Source organism: Scyliorhinus canicula, chromosome 2 (assembly GCF_902713615.1).
Source record: "Scyliorhinus canicula chromosome 2, sScyCan1.1, whole genome shotgun sequence".
Classification (NCBI taxonomy): domain Eukaryota; kingdom Metazoa; phylum Chordata; class Chondrichthyes; order Carcharhiniformes; family Scyliorhinidae; genus Scyliorhinus; species Scyliorhinus canicula.
Genome location: NC_052147.1, coordinates 44,441,327 through 44,459,186, shown reverse-complemented (window position 1 = coordinate 44,459,186; position 17,860 = coordinate 44,441,327). Strand labels below are relative to the sequence as shown.

The following is a 17,860-nucleotide window of genomic DNA, read 5'->3' as shown; positions in this document are numbered from 1 at the left end:
CCTAATTAACACGATAACCTGTATCTTGTATTAAAAAACATAAACTAGCTCTATTGAAGCCGGCTTTCAAACAGTCTTGCTATACTCACAAAATACCACCAACTATTAAATAATGACAAGATCAATACGTGTATGAGATTTTACGCTCTGAAAATAATATGGTATAGAATTGCAGAATGGTACAGCATAAAGGGTGGGAACAAATGAGCTGGTTCAGCTTTTAACCCCCTAAATTCCCACAAGGAATTAACTTCTATTATTTATTTAAGAATACTGGGGAGAGGGCCCATGCTGTACGAAGAATTGACAAAAGACACTTTTGTATTTGTCTACAATAGTTGATAAGGTGAGCTAAAATGTTCCAATATTTGTCAGCTTCATTAGTTATGCCCAGTGAAGATATATCACATTTCTAACTTCCAAGATAGAGACTTTTACTTTTAAAGTGGACAATTACCGACAAAGAGGGCCAAAGTGACCTTTTGTGATTTCTAGACAAACAAGGATCAACTTCCTCTCTGACCATGCTTCTGGAAAAGTCATTGAAAATTAAATCTCAATGGGTGGAGAGAAGACCGGTCACTTGTGAATTTACATCTTCTATTTCTTGGGTATTTAATAAAATTCTGGGCACAAAGAGATGTGGAGCAACTAGTTTATCACAAGCAGATGTGAACAGCCTCCATTGATTCTCCTCTTTTGTAGCAGTGGCTTGAACGTCTAATTCTTTGTGGCCATATCATTTCTGATTAAATGGTCACATGATCGAAACTAGACTTCCAGTATCAAATCATATTACTCCAAGGACCAGCCAGAAACAAGTCAGCCTGGAAATCAACTGGACACAAGAAACATCATCCTCCAACAAGAAAGGATCCCAGCCTAATATAACAGTAAACTCAGGCAGTGAGAGAGGGATAACTTGTCTTCACCTGTACAGATCATCTCCACAGAAACTTGGCCACAATTCTATTTGAAAGCCCAGACTTTCAACTTCCATTTATCTCTAAATAACTGCAAGAGAACATATCCAAGCCTGCAACACATGCAACTTAAAGGACTAATTTAAATTTGTGATTTACTTCTCGTTATAACCTAAATGCATGCTTTTTACCTCTGTAATTCATCTTTGTGTTAGTGTGCGTATGCATTTGAGGAATTGAATGTTATAGTTACATTTCAGGTTGCGTGTGAATAAATGTTCATCTTTTCTTCAGATTTAAACTTAACAGAAAACCTGGACGGAATTTTGAGACTAAGTGCCATGGCTGGTGTAGGTTAGGTGGATTGGCCTTGCTAAAATTGCCCCTTATTGTCCGAAGATGTGTAGGTTAGGTGTGGTCACAGGGATCTGGCAGGGGAGTGGGCCTAGGTAGAGTGCTCTTGGGCAGCACGGTGGCTCAACGGTTAGCACTGCTGCTTCACATTGCCGAGGACCCGGGTTCGATCCTGGCCCACACTCCGTGTGGAGTTTGCACATTCTCACCGTGTCTGCATGGGTCTCACCCCCCACAACCCAAAGATGCGCAGGGCATGTTAATTGGCCATGCTAAATTGCCCTTAATTGGAAAAAAAAAAGAATTGGGTACTCAAAATCAAAAAAAAGGTAGGTGCTCTTTCAAAGGGTTGCTGCAGACTTGATGGGCCTGGTCTCATTCTGTACTGTAGGAGTTCTCTGGTTCTATGGGTGCAAGAACATGGAAGTGTTTCTCGCTTCAGCAGCCAGCCATGGCAAATCTTCTAGTCCTGGCTTAATTAATTACGCAACCAGACATTTCACGCCATATTCAGTGGCGGGACAGATCTGGATGGTGCACATGTCCGCCGTCATGTCTGGGTGCTATATTTAAAAGGCATCCAACATACTGGCGCACCATTGAAGACAGATGGTGGACCTCCTGAAAATCAAGATAGACGTCCGGGAGCACTCGCCAAGACTGGAATACGGTTCCTCCCCAGGACACCTGCAGATGTATCCCCAACCCACTATTGTGATGTTCCAGCATTCAGGCAGCCTCCATCCTGAACTTCGGAGGCAGCTCAGGCATTGTTCAGATGAGTTCCAACATCTGCATGCCATCTTGTTCAGAGTGTAAATTATGCCGGCATGTTTTCCTGCTGGCACCACGAAAATCTGCTGTGTGTGTGGGGGGGGGGGGGGGGGGGGGGGGGATGGGATTGGGCCTTCACTTGCATCCAAATTAACACGATGCACAGGAGGTTCACGTTGGCCTCTGGCACACACTACTGGGGGCTTGGGAGAATTCCATTACCGGTTTTGTTTCTATTGTTAAAGTCGCAGCACTCGAATGGTTTAAAACACTCCCTCCAAAATACGCAGCTTATTGTGGATAACCAAGGGGTGAGGAAAATGGGAAAAGCCATTCCACCATTTCTTTCCTGCTCATGACATATTGCACCCTGCAAAAACAAAAAAGACTAAAAGTCTTTTAAAGAAAAATATGCAGCTAACAACCCTGGTATTTGCTTATGGAAAGACTGTAATTTGCCCAAGAAGCGGACTTTCCACATAAATTATGTAAGTAGTGTGTCAAAGGCTTGAAGTAAAATAGATGCATTAAGTGTTTCATACTTGAAAAATTGAGATTTGAAAAGGTCTTATTTTAACTATTAGAATTGTATAGTGTGGTGTGCAACGGTAAATAAATGTAACTAAGCATAGTAGAAGCCAAGTCAAACATTAAGTCCAATCCAGAACCAGGAAAATTCTCTGCCCAAGGATTAACTGGTTCCTGAGACATCAGGTTTGAAAACACAAAACTAGAAGTAGTCTATTGGAAAATGATTGAAAGTCAAAGAGGGCAAAACATCTAACAAATATGTAACAAGAGGTGAATAAAGTGAGGGGTCAGCTAAGGAACCAATGCTCATTATGCAATGTAATTTCTGGTCTGACTGAAGATACTACATGGAGAAGTTTAAAGACCTTTATACAACAGAAAGTTGCAGGTGAGCACTGGTCATCACTGACTACAACAAATGGCGATAACAAAACAACTAACTGTTGTTGAAAGGAGTTCACGAAAACTTTACTAAAAAAGGATGTGATGGATTACACTGGATGGGTAGTCATTTGGAAATGAAGCTGTGCTTTATCGTCTCATTCTTGACGGTTCAATGTCCTCTAACTTTGGTTATTGCTAACTTCCCTACCACAATTCTATGTTCCAAATGTAAGGTAGATTTCATCGTGAATGCAGAGTACCAAGAACAGAAATGCAGAGTTCTTTTACCATTAACAGAAATACTTAACTTGGGCAGGTCAAGTAAGTTTAAAATAAATAGAACTGCCCTACATCAATATGTACAAAAATATATTATCGGTGATCCAAAGATTAAACTCTAAACTGGAGACACATAGATGACGCCACAAAGCACAAGAACACATGAAACAGGAGCAGCTCAGATGGGCCCACAAATCTGCTTCACATAGTGATTAAACAGGACAACATAAAATAAATGGGTAAAATTTGTGAAACAAATCATTGCAACATTAATGAATATTAATGATAATAAAGGACAAGATCCATCTTGAAGTTAAAGATACCATGACATAGCATGCCATTCGGTCAAACATGGGCATTATCATTTCCCCTCCTCTCTCAGCTGATGAATCAGTGGTCCTCCACGTTGAGCACAACTTGGAAGAAGCACTGAGGGTAGCAAAGATAGGGAACAGAGAACAATACAGCACAGGAACAGGCCCTTCAAGAATGTACCAGTCATGATACCACCCTTGGCCAAAACCCTCAGCACTTCCTTGTGCCGTATCCCTCTATACCAGTATTTTTCAAACTTTTATTCCGGGGACCCATTTTTACCAACCGGCTAACCTTCGCGACCCACCATTTTCTCTCACCTTTAATGCGAGATGTGAGCCTGCTTGGTCCTCATTTACTTGTTGGTTGCTGACAAAATGGAGGAATCGCAGTTGTGCCCAAAGCACGTGACGTCCACATTTGGGTGGTGTGACCTGCTCATTGCCTCCCTTCCGGCAGGAAGATTACACTGAACTTTTAAAAAATCTTCTCCTTCATCTCCGATTGCGCGAATTCCCACACAACTGCCGGCTTTTAACAATGCCGGCTCCGAGCGGCCTTCAAAATGACAGCAGCAACCATATAAAAAAATGCGGGCGCACTGTGTATGCGTGCCCGCTCATCGGTGCGCATGCACTGAACCATGCCCATGGATGAGGGGGCACGTATGCGCAGTTCGGCCACATTAAAAAAAATATGGTCACTGCCGCCATTTTGAAGGCCGCTCGCCGCCAGTATTGCTAAAAGCCAGCTGTTGCGCGCGGATTTGCACATTCGGGAGCGCTGCGACAAACGGCTCCGCGACCCTCCCGACACCCACCCGTGGGTCGCGACTCTGACTTTGAAAATGCCTGCACTATACCCATCATATCCATGTATTTGTCGAGGTGCCTTTGAATCGCATTAATGTATCTGCTTCCGCAACCTCCCCTGGCAATGTGTTCCAGGCACTCACCACCCTCTGTAAAAAAACCTGCCTCGCACAAGTCCTCTAAAAACTTTGCCCCACAGACCTTAAACCTTTGCCCCCTGGTGACTTACCACTCCACCCTGGGAAAGAGTGCCTGCCCATCCACTCTATCCATGCCCCTCACAACCTTGAGACCTCAATCAGGTCACCCCTCAAACTTTGTCATTCTAATGAAAACAGTCTAGAGTCTATTTGGCCTCTCCGCATAGCTAACACCCTCCAAAGCAGGCAACATCCTGGTAAACCTCCTCTGCACCCTCTCCAAAGCCTCCATATCTTTCTGGAATTGTGGCAACCAGAATTGTGTGCAATATTCCAAGTGTGGCATTACTAAGGTTCTATACAACTGTGGCCTGACTCGCCAGCTTTTATACACTATGCCAATGAAGGCAAGCATTCCGTATGCTTTCTTGACTACCTTGCCCACTTGTGTGTTGCCACTTTCAAAGATCTGTGGACCTGCATGCCCAGATTTCTCTTTCTATATTCCCAAGAGTTTTGCCATTTACGGTATATTTCCCCTCAATGTTAGACCTACCAAAATGCATTCCTTCACATTTGTCTGGATTGTCTCCATTTGCCATTTCTCTGCCCATCTATGACCTATGTCCCACTGTATCTTCTGACAATCCTCAACACTATCTGCCCCTCCAGCAACCTTAGTATCATCTGTGAACTTACTAATCAGACTAGCTAAATTTTCATCCAAATTGTTTATGTACACCACAAACAACAAAGGCCCCAGCACAGATCCATGTGGAACACCACTAGTCACAACCTTCCATTCAGAAAAACACCCTTCTACTGCTACCCTTGGCCTTCGGTGACCGAGCCAGTTCTGTATCCATCTTACCACCTCACCTCTGAACCCGAGTGACTTCACCGTTTGTACCAGTCTACCATGAGGTACCTTGTCAAAGGCTTTACTGAAGACCATGTAAACAACATCCATCGCCCTCCCCTCATCAATCATCTTTGTCACCGCTTCAAAAAACTCGATCAAGTTAGTGAGGCACGACCTCCCCTTGTCAATCACTAATGAGTCCATTTGTTTCCAAATGGGTATAAATCACGTCCCTGAGAATTCTCTGCAATAATGTACCTACTACCGACATGAGGCTCACTGGCCTTTAGTTTCCTGGATTATCCCTGCTACCTTTCTTTATTAGCTATTCTCCAGTCCTCTGGGAATCTCACCTGTAGCCAATGAGGATACCGCTATTCTCCAGTCCTCTGGGAATCTCACTTGTAGCCAATGAGGATACAATGATGTCAGTTAAGGACCCAGCAAATTTCCTCCCCTGCATTCCTCAGTATTCTGGGATAAATGTCATCTGGTCCAGCAGACTCATCTACCTTAATGTAAAAGACCCAATACCTCCTCTTTTTCAATGTCAACATGGCCCAGACTGTCCACACACCCTTCCACAAAGTCTTTTTTTTTGGTGAACACTGATGCAAGAATACACTGTGGATGGGGGACTTCAATGTCCATCACGAAGAGTGGCTCAGTTGCACCATGACGGATTAATAAAAAAGACTGGACATGGAGCAGGTGATGAGAACAGAAACAAGGAGGAAAGCCCAAGTGATCTCATTCCAACAGAGTTGTGCATATCTAGCAGCTCAAAACTGGGCATCTGCGAAATATCATGTAGGCCTTCAGCAACAACAAAATTGTATTCAACCACAATCTGTAATCTCACGGTGCTATATATTTCTCACTCTAGCATTGGCATCAAGCCTTCAAATCAACCTTGGCTCAATGAGAAGTATAGGAAAGAATGCCAAGAGCAGCAGTAGGCAAAAACTTAAGAGGTGCCGAGCTGCAGAAGCTAAAATGCGAGATCCTATGAATACTAAACAGTAGAAGCAGCATGCTATAGAAAGCAAAATTATCCCATAACCAAAGAATCAAATCAAAATCTGCAGACTTGCTACATCCAGTTGTGAATGACATTGAGCAATTAAACAACCAACAGGAGAGAGGTTTCACAAACATCCCCATCTTCAGTAACGGGAGTACGCAGCATGACACTGCAAAGACAAGCCCTTACAACCATCTTCAGTCAGAACTGACAGTGTGGATTATTCATCTCAGGCTCCTCCCAAGATCCCCACCAGCATAGACGTCAATCTTCAGACAACATGGATTGAATTTAGTTGAGGCAAAGCGGGTCCCAAAAGTCGTGTGTAATATTTCCACGACACTATATCAGTGTAATAAGGCACTTATCTGACAGTGTTGGACCAGTAGGAGAGATATCCCACTGCCAAGACCTGCCACCCAATCAGAGGCTCCCAGAGAACTGTGGGCAGCTATCATCAGTGATACAGTGAGGCCTTCACCAGGGTTCGTCACCGGATCCTCAGAGATAGATAGTGGAGTGGGATCACATGGAAAGATAGGCTTTCAGTGGTTCCTCCTTTCCCGATACCACAAGAGGCCCTTGATAAGCCATTGACAAACCCAACAGGGTTTACATTGAGGCTCTCTGGCGGCATGGGAGACCCACGCGAGTCAACTAACTACCTGAGCTACCATTACATTCCAGTAAGCTCAGAGCTTACAAGTGACTCCTGAACTAGCTCAATTGCCTTCCCGCATCAGTTGTTGAGTTTCGCGCATTAGTCTCATTCCGCCCTTCATTAAAATGTAAGACACTTTTCCTAGCCACCCATGTGATTCCCTTGGCTTCCCTACCATTTTGCCCACTCCAGCAAGTTCCAAACATTTCACATGTTATCACGAAAGAACTGATGGCACTGAATATGGGTCCTGACAATATGCCAGCTGTAATCCTGAAAATTTATGCACGTGAACTAGCCGTGTTCTTGGGCAAATTGGCCCAGAACAAGTACAACACAGTCTTTTACCCAACAATGGGGAAATTGTCCAGATATGTTCTGTCCACACAAAGCAAGACAAATCCAATCTGGCCAATTAATGCCCCACCAGTCTACTCTCAATCAACAGCAAAGTGATAGCAGGTATTGTCAAAGTACTATCAAGTGGCACTTACTCATTAATGCTCATTTTTGAGTTCAGCTCCAGATATCATTATAGCCATGGTCTAAAAATAGACAAAATAATTGAATTCCAGAATTGAGGTGAGTGTGACTCCCCTTGACATCAAAGCAGCATTTGATCGAGAATGGCATCAAATGAAGTTGAGCATCTGGAGAAAAAATCTCCACTGCTTGGAGTCACACTGAGCACAAAGGAAGAGGTTGTGTTAGACCCAGAACTGCAGGAATTCCTCAGGGCACTGTCCTAGGCCCAACAATCTTGCGCCATTAATCATCGTCCCTCCATCATAAAGTCATAAGTATGGATTTTGGCTGGTACCATTTGTAACTTCGCAGATACCAAAGCATTCTGTGCCTACATGCCGCAAGTCTCGAGCTACATTTAGGCTTGGATTGATGAGTGGCAAATAACATTTGTGTCACACATGTGCCAGGCAACAATCATCTCCAACAAAAAGGAATCTAACTATCCCATCTCCCTTGACATTCGAATGGCATTACCATAGCTGAATGCCCCTCTCTCAACATCCTGGGGGTTACCATTGACTCAAAATTGAACTGGACCAGCCATAGGCTACAAGAGCAGGTCAGAGGCTGGGATGCCCAAGATGGGTAACCCACCTCCTGCCTCCCCAAAGCCTGTATACCATCTGGAAGGCCCAAGCATATTCTCCACTTACCTGGATGAGTGGAGCTTCAACACTCATTAAGCTGATCATTGAAGACAAAAGTCAACTGGATCAGCACCACATCCCACACTCGGTTGTGAAATCTCCATCATTGAATATGCTTAAAACCGGGAGATATTTTGTCACTCATGGAACAAAGCGATATCAGGAATGGCCAGGGAAGTGGAGTTGAACCTCAAAATCAGCCATAAAGAGAATAAAAGACAACCTAAATTTTGGTCATATTATTTCAAGTTTAACTGTGACTTCAATTGGGTAAATTAGACAAGGAATGGAATGAAAATTCTTTGGATATAGGTGGGAGTTCTCATTTAACACAATGAGAATCCTAAAGTGAAAAAAATTCCCAGAATTGGTTTAATAATAATAATCTTTATTGTGACAAGTAGGCTTACATTAACATTGCAATGAAGTTACTGTGAAAAGCCCCCAGTCGCCACATCTCCGGCACCTGTTAGAGTACACAGAGGGAGAATTCCGAATGTCCAAATTACCTAACAGCACGTCTTTCGGGCTGTGGAAGCACTCGGAGGAAACGCACACAGATACAGGGAGAACGTACAGACTCCACACAGACAGTGACCCAAGCCGGGAATCGAACTGGGGACGCTGGAACTGTGAAGCAGTGCTACCCACTGTGCTACCAATTTACATTTCTTCCAAAATCCAGGATGCTTTGCATCAGTATTCACCAAAAAGAAGGAATTGGTGGATGTTGAGTCTGGAAAGGGTGTGTAGATAGCCTGGGCCACCTTGAGATCCAGAAAGACGAGGTGTTGGGCGTCTTGAAAAATATTAAGGTAGATACGTCCCCAGGGCCTGATGGGATCTACCCCAGAATACTGAAGGAGGCTAGAGAGGAAATTGCTGAGGTCTTGACATAAATCTTTGGATCCTCACCGTCTTCAGGTAATGTCCCGGAGGACTGGAAAATAGCCAATGTTGTCCCTTTGTTTAAGAAGGGTAGCAAGGATAATCCAGGGAACTACAGGCCGGTGAGCCTTAATTCAGTGGTAGGGAAATTACTGAAGAGAATTCTTAGAGACAGGATCTACTTCCATTTGGAAGCAAATGGACGTATTAGTGAGAGGCAGCATGGTTTTGTGAAGGGAGGTCGTGTCTCACTAACTTGATAAGAGTTTTTTGAAGGGGTCACAAAGATGATTGATGCAGGTAGGGAAGTGGATGTTGTCTATATGGACTTCAGTAAGGCCTTTGACAAGGTCCCTCATGGTAAACTGGTACAAAAGGTGAAGTCACATGGGATCAGGGGTGAGCTGACAAGGTGGATACAGAACTGGCTAGGTCATAGAAGGCAGAGAGTAGCAATGGAAGGGTGCTTTTCTAATTGGAGGGCTGTGACTAGTGGTATTCCGCAGGGATCAGTGCTGGGACCGTTGCTGTTCGTAGTATATATAAATGATTTGGAGGAAAATGTAACTGATCTGATTAGTAAGTTTGCAGACGACACAAAGGTTGGTGGAATTGCGGATAGCGATGAGGACTGTCAGAGGATACAGCAGGATTTAGATTGTTTGGAGACTTGGGCGGAGAGATGGCAGATGGAGTTTAATCCGGACAAATGTGAGGTAATGCATTTTGGAAGGTCTAATGCAGGTAGGGAATATACAGTGAATGGTAGAACCCTTAAGAGTATTAAAAGTCAGAGATCATAGGGCAGCACGGTAGCATTGTGGATAGCACAAATGCTTCACAGCGCCAGGGTCCCAGGTTCGATTCCACGCTGGGTCACTGTCTGTGTGGAGTCTGCACGTTCTCCCCGTGTGTGCGTGGGTTTCCTCCGGGTGCTCCGGTTTCCTCCCACAGTCTAAAGATGTGCAGGTTAGGTGGATTGGCCATGATCAATTGCCCCTTAGTGTTAGGTGGGGTTTCTGGGTTATGGGGATAGGGTGGAGGTAAGGGCTTGGGTAGGGTGCTCTTTCCAAGTGCCAGTGCAGACTCGATGGGCCGAATGGCCTCCTTCTGCACTGTAAATTCTATGAAAAAAAATATATCATAGAATTTACAGTGCAGGAGGCCATTCGGCCCATCGAGCCTGCACCGGCTCTTGGAAAGAGCACCCTACCCAAGGTCAACACCTCCACCCTATCCCCATAACCCAGTAACCCCACCCAACACGAAGGGCAATTTTGGATACTAAGGACAATTTATCATGGCCAATCCACCTAACCTGCACATCTTCGGACTGTGGGAGGAAACCGGAGCACCCGGAGGAAACCCACGCACACAGGGGGACGATGTGCAGACTCCACACAGACAGTGACCCAAGCTGGAATGGAACCTGTGACCCTGGAGCTGTGAAGCAATTATGCTATCCACAATGCTACCGTGCAGGTCCACAGGTCACTGAAAGGGGCAACACAGGTGGAGAAGGTAGTCAAGAAGGCATACGGCATGCTTGCCTTCATTGGCCAGGGCATTGAGTATAAGAATTGGCAAGTCATGTTGCAGCTGTATAGAACCTTCGTTAGGCCACACTTGGAGTATAATGTTCAATTCTGGTCGCCACACTACCAGAAGGATGTGGAGGCATTAGAGAGAGTGCAGAAGAGATTTACCAGGATGTTGCCTGGTATGGAGCGCATCAGCAATAAGGAGCGGTTGAATAAACGCGGTTTGTTCTCACTGGAACGACGGAGGTTGAGGGGCGACCTGATAGAGGTCTACAAAATTATGAGGGGCATAGACAGAGTGGATAGTCAGAAGCTTTTTCCCAGGGTCGAGGGGTCAATTACTAGGTTTAAGGTGCGAGGGGCAAGGTTTAGAGTAAATGTACGAGGCAAGTTTTTTTTTTTAGACAGAGGGTAGTGGGTGCCTGGAACTCGCTGCTGGAGGAGGTGGTGGAAGCAGGGACGATGGTGACATTTAAGGGACATCTTGACAAATACATGAATAGGATGGGAATAGAGGGATACCGACCCAGGAAGTGTAGAAGACTGTAGTTTAGTCGGGCAGCATGGTCAGCACGGGATTGTTCCTGTGCTGTACTTTTTTTGTTCTTCGTTTGCTTCTCTGTCTAGCAATCTAAAAACTACACAGAATATACAGCAGAGGCTAGCACTGCTGCCCCACAGCGCGGAGGACACGGGTTCGATCCGGGTCACTGTCAGTGTGGAGTTTGCACATTCTCCTGTGTCTGCGTGAATATTACCCCCATAACCCTAAACGAATTGCAGGCAAGTAGATTAGCTACGTTAAATTGCCCCTTGATTGGATACTCTCATTTTTTTTTAAAAACTGTACAGCGAAGGCCATTTGGCCCATCCAATCCATGCAAGCATTTGTTCTATCAAGGCTCCTCCCATCTTTCCTTATCTAGCTATCAGAATACTCCTCTATTCCCTTCCTCCTCATATGCTAATCAATCTTCTACCTAAATGACCAGAATTTAAAAAAATAAAAACTTGGGATACATAGGCAATAATAGCCAAGGATGAAACCAATCCGATTCTCAACATGTCCAACCAACAAAAGTAGCAGTCAACAACATCAGCAGAATGCTAAATTAGATTGTCAAAACAGTAGTAGAAGTTGCAGGATATTGAAAGCTGAAATCTTTCTGGATCGGTTAACTAAGATTGTCCAATAACTTTCCTCATCTGTAAACATGGTCATCTTGCATACAACAGCCAAAGTATATGAAAACTAAAAATATGGCACAATTCTAAAGCAGGAGGGGGAAAAAAATTCTAGAAGTAGTTCATAATAAATAATTCTAGCAAGTTAATACTGATGGAATTTAGGTACAACTCACTCAATTTCAGCTACTTGCTAATCTGAATTTAACAATCAATTTTTTTTCTCATGTATTTCAAACCGGTTATGTTTCGAATCGACTAAAAAAGTATTTAAAAATCAGGCTACTGACCCAAGAAATTTGTTAAAACCTTTTCTTTCTTTTTAATGTGACATCACCTACAAACTGCATTATTTCGAGAAAAATTCACTTGAGTTATAGTGATAAGTTCACAAGATGTATGAAAATGATCTTAACCAAATTGAAACCGTGTTAATCTAGAACAAGTTGACAAGGAAAAGGATAGAGTTGGGATAAGGCATGGAGCTTTTTAAAAAGAAAATAATTTCCAATTAAGGGGCAATTTAACGTGGCCAATCCATCTGCCCTGCACATCGTTGGGCTGTGGGGGTGAGACCCACATGAACAGTGACCCAGGACCTCAGTGCTGTGAGGTAACAGCACTAACCACTGTGCCGCCCTGGGCATGGAGCTTTTAATCAGTATTGAACATGTTGGACTCACTCTGCCAGTTGAAGAGATAATCATCATAATTTGTACACCAAAAACACCATAGTCACAATTTTGTTTTTACCTACATTCAGTTACTTGCAAAGTACAGTAACTAAAACATGCAGGCTAAGATTTCAGTAAAAGTCAGCTGTGCATTTTGTTAAAGGTTTGCCATAATTCCCCCGAGCTATTTTTGTGGATGCTTGGTGTCTGCTGCATGGAAGTGATCTTCAGGCGATACAGTGGCACTTCATGGTGATGGCAGCACCCTGGGTTGTCTTTTGTTTTCTTACAACAACAAGAAGTACACCAGTGGTCTCACAGACTGTATTTCCATAACTGATCTGCGACTGCATCCGTCTAATAGGTATCTGCTCAAATTACTTTTCTTCATCAACTTGAAAGTTAACTGTAACATGAACCCAGATGCATTTTTAATTAGTGAAGCCAGTAATATGCAGTGCGATTTCTCATCCTCGTCACCTTTTGCTTCTTTTTACATGATCGTTGATGTTTTGACCCTCATTCAACATCGCACTGAAAAATTCTCGTCATTGTCACATTGCTGTCTCTTTGCTGCAGCCAAATTGGCTTGACATTTCTTACAATAGTAACCACACTTCAAAAAAGTGCTTCATTAGCTATTGAGACATCCAATGGTTGTGAAAGGCATTATATAAATGCAATTTTTTAAAAAGCCAAGATACATGCACATGCAACAACGTGTAGTTTTTTTCAATGGTTTTTAACAATGAGACTAACAACACAAAAGTGGAGGCTTAATAAAGTCACTGTTTATCGATTGCACTCTGAAGGAGCTTAATAGTACACTCTCTGGAGGGTGCATAGAAATCACTAACTGCAAATTATGGATTTCCACATTATTCTGTGCAGACAAGTTATCGCCCTTTCAGTGGAGCACTAACAGCAAATGCTGACAGTTCTAGGCTGCAAACGAAAGATGGTACCTCAGGCAGTGCCTCACTCCTTCAGTACTGGAGTACTAACTTAGATTTTTGTTTTTAAGCTAGGAGTGGGACTTGACACAGGGGCAAGTGTGCTATCAACTGATCCATAATTCTGCTCTTTGATGCATCGCCTCAACAACTGCCCAACTAAAAAGAAAATAGTTTAATCTTGCGTCTCGCATTTTCTGTTTGCTATCCGAAAATTAACTAAAACAGTTAGCTATATAATAGTGATGGTACTTCAAAAAGTAACTGACTTCTTTAAAATCCAAAGAGTTGTGATTGAAGACTGCACAACTGACATTGCTAATGTCGAAATGCTTTAAAGGGATTGGTGAACATATTTAAAAGTGGGCTGCATTACACCAATGGGCAGCATGGGTTTAATTAATCATTTTGCAGAGGTCTGATTGCAACTGTATCTACAACATGATGTTAGGAACGCTGGAATAGCAAACTCTAAAAATAAAACTGAAGTTGGTGGAGGCCTAAACCATAGACGAATGAGCCGTCATAGAACATAGACCATTACAGCGCAGTACGGGCCCTTCGGCCCTCGATGTTGCGCCGACCTGTGAAACCATCTGAAGCCTATCTGACCTACACTATTCCATTTTCATCCCCATGTCTATCCAGCGACCACTTAAATGCCCTTAAAGTTGGCGAGTCTACTACTGTTGCAGGCAGGGTGTTCCACACCCCTACTACTCTCTGAGTAATGGGTGGTTATTATTTATTTCCATAGGTACCACGTGAAGGAGAAGGTCCTGAGTTGGGCAAAGCAGAAGGTGCAGTGAGCTATTTACCAGACTTAACCGTGGAGCTGGGAAGGAGACAGTCGCCCTTTGGCCTAGTGAAAACAGCACTGTATAACAGCAGAATGCAGTTCAGCGTAGTGTACCCAGCTAAGTTGAGGGTGACCTACAACTCCAAAGACTTTTATTTTGAGAAGGTGGAAGCGGCAGAGGCACTTGCGAAGGCAGAAGTGAGAAATGGGACTAAGGATTGGTCTTGGACTGAGAGGGGGGGGGGGGGAAATGGAAAATTGTATATAGCTCAATTTTTTAAATTTCATGTTGTTCTATGTGTTAAATGAGGTGAAGTTGCCCGTTTGGATAAGGTGTTTTGTTTTTTTTTTGCAATGATGGTTTTTTTGGGGGTTTGTGTTTTTGTTTCTTTTGTTTTCCTGGGAGCAGGTGGGGGTAACAATGGGACGGGGCAGGCCAAGCTCAGTGGGCAGGGCCGGGAGTTATGATGACAGCGGATAGGAGGGCAGGGTGGGTGAGAGACCCCCGGTCAGGATAGTTAAGAGAAATGTGAAGGGTTTGTTGGAGGGAGGTTTTCAGGGTCATCTCGGAGGTAGTGCACAGGAACTTGGAATCATTTTCAGGCTGGCAGACCGGCTCGGGCTGCAGGGGCAGATGTTTTAGCCTTCACCCAGCTGATTTTGTGGAGGCGGGTCCTGTTGGGGTGAAGGTTAGCACCTCCATCCTGTGCCTCGGGACCTACTTGAATTTTTTTTTGACTCTCGAGAAGGGGAAGTTTGGTGTGTATATTGAGCAGGGTGCTGTTTTTTGTTTGGAGGGATTGGTTTTTTTCTTTGGTGGTTTATTTGATGAAAATGTTGGAAATGAGAATAGAAAGATTAAAAAAAATAAATAAAACTGAAGTTGAAAGAACATAAATGGAATGGGGCTGGTTTAGCACAGGGCTAAATAGCTGGCTTTTAAAGCAGACCAAGGCAGGTCAGCAGCGTGGGTTCAATTCCCATACCAGCCTCCCTGAACAGGCACCGGAATGTGGCGACTAGGGGCTTTTCACAGTAACTTCATTTGAAGCCTACTTGTGACAATAAGAGATTTTCATTTCAAATGGCAAAATCGTACTACTGGATATGCCATCAGTACTAAAATAATGATGAGAAAGGAGGAACTAGAGAAAAATAGAGACTCGGTACAAAATGGTTGTGATTTACCATGCACTTGTTTTTTTGCAATAATTTTGAATTTTGTGGGCATGGACGGAGAAATAGGTGAGTTTACAATATTCTAGCTTTGGCAGCCAATGTACCTTTTCTCAACTGACAGATAGCTGGGTGAATATTATCTGTGTTTTGTGGGCATGGACAGAGAAGTAGGTGAGTTTACAATTTTCTAGCTTTGGCAACCAATGTGCCTTTTCTCAACTGACAGATAACTGGGTGAATACTATCTGTAACCAACAACATCTATGGGACAACATGAAAAAGATGTATTTTCATCAAATTAACATTATTTTGTGTCAGGCTTCTGAAGTCTATTGTTGATCACTGCTTTAAGTAATGAAAGTTAAACTTAAAAGCTGCTCTTTGACTTATATTATGTATTTACAGGACAGTGAATATGCTGCGAGAATTAGCAGTCAGAGTAACCGATTCAGACCATTAAACAGTAAATGTGGTTTGACTTTTTTTTTAAACAAAGGGCAAAACTGAAGTATTCCTTTCAGGAAATTGACTGCATTATTTATAACTGGTTGCACAATATACTAAAATGTTGCAACACAACTTCACAATTTGGAAGGTTATTAGTCAGTTTTGTGACAAAGTAAATTTGCTTAGAGTTTGTATTATGCCTCAAACTGTGCTTCTAAATTATAATCAATAATTGAAGAAGACAGTGCCAGTGAGTGGAGTGCTTTTAGCAACATGTACTGTCCCATCTATGTAAAAGTTAGATTTTCAGAAAACAAACTAAACTTATTCAGATTGTTAGAACTCTTTCCCCAAACCTGTAAATTAATTTAAGCGTTGAAAAGCAAAATCTAAACACTTTTGAAGGTGACAGTGCAAGTTGATAAGGCAATTATAAACTAATCCAGAGTAAAAACAAATGTTTTACAGAGGATTGGACAACAGTAACCTAAATTTAGGGTGCAGCCTCTGTCACTTTGCTCTTGTGGATTTATATTATTTGATTACCTTACTACACTCGAATGACCCTTATTATTTAATCATTCCTGTTTTTACCCCGCTCCAACTTTCTGCAATACGCAATTCAATAAGATGACTCCAAGTATTATGTTGGTTACATCTCCATTCTAGTTCTGTACTCAATGCTAGACTTGGATTTTGAGATTCGTTTAACTTCTAACATGGATATCGAGTTTCAATATATTACAGACGATGTAATAAACTAAGCAGAACAATAATAGTCCTCCCAGTGCCAAATACACAAATAAACATTTGGACATTTATTTAAATAAGAGTAAAGCAACAAACTAGACAACAGTCACACTATGAGTAAACAGTCCAACCCAAAACAAACAATATCAACTTTGGCTCAGCATACTTAAAGGTAAACAAGGGCCCCCTGGCGAAAGAGATTGACAAAAGAAGCATCTTGTTTTCAATGTACATTTTTAGCTGACTGCATTGGGCAACAGCTTGCCAGGAATGTATCGGCTAACGCTATGGATTTTCACGTGTAGCACTGCTATTAATAGAGACAGGGATGATCAACGCAGGCAACTGTCCCCCCCCCCCCCCCCGAAGAGAGAGCTGGAAAGGAGTTGACTTCCTCGCAGGTTCAGAGAAAGGGGTTGAAGTGGTTGCGAAGGGAATCTTAGTCGGCCAGTGCCAGGAAAGGGAGGGAAGTGGCGAGGCTGAACGTCCCCTCTCAGACCGCCAGGCAGCACCGCTTCCTAATCTACTTTGGTCTGCCCTGACCTTGGGTCGGCGATTAGCAGAGACTGAGTGCTAAAGCCCACCACCCCCACCGAGCTGAGAGCAGCTGGTGTGTCCCCCCCCCCCCCCCCAAAAACCGGAGGCACCCATCCGACTCGGAAGGGGATCCGCTCTGTAAATACGTGGCAACCGCTCGATGCACTGCCTTGCCCGGCTGCGCCTTGCCAGACGTTTTCAGCATGAAGGAGGCCGATCCCCCTTTTTTATTGTTGGTTCGTTGCTGAATACATATTTGAAAAACAACCACCCCTCACCTCCCAGGCATCCTGCCGCGAAATCCAATGCCATTTCTCCTGCTCACACTCAATGGAAGGATGGCTCCTCCTCGTTGATCGGGCTGCTCACGCCGGCCGGGCCTTTCTGTTCGGGGCTGTCGACTCAGTTTACACTTAATAATAATAAAGAAAACAACAGTCGGCGGAATATTTACACAGCTTTAATGGTGAAGCACGTCCCGTCCTTCAACGCAGCTGGAATTCCACACAAGTCACCTATTTTCACCCCCCTGACTAAGCGCATCAGCCCCGTTTCCCCCTCACAGCCTCTTTCTTTTCTATTTCGAAACCTCCCGAAGCGGGTTTATAACCTTTTTTGGCTCAAGTGTCATCCAATCAGCGCAGCCCGCGAGTGAACACTCCCCCCGACGCCC

At 43.6% G+C, this 17,860-nt stretch overlaps 1 protein-coding gene across 2 annotated transcripts in view; it reads right to left on the bottom strand.

The window, feature by feature from the left end:
* LOC119953087 (mitochondrial basic amino acids transporter) overlaps positions 1-17,860 on the bottom strand; it is a 121,955-nt gene that overhangs the window by 19,984 nt on the left and 84,111 nt on the right. Inside the window, exon 3 of one of the 2 annotated variants that reach the window (XM_038776931.1) lies at positions 17,466-17,599. In XM_038776931.1, the coding sequence (XP_038632859.1) occupies positions 17,466-17,499 (34 nt within the window). In that variant the 5' untranslated portion in view covers positions 17,500-17,599. Of the gene's footprint in view, positions 1-17,465; positions 17,789-17,860 lie in introns of those variants that run through there. The other variant, XM_038776924.1, reaches the window with a different exon arrangement.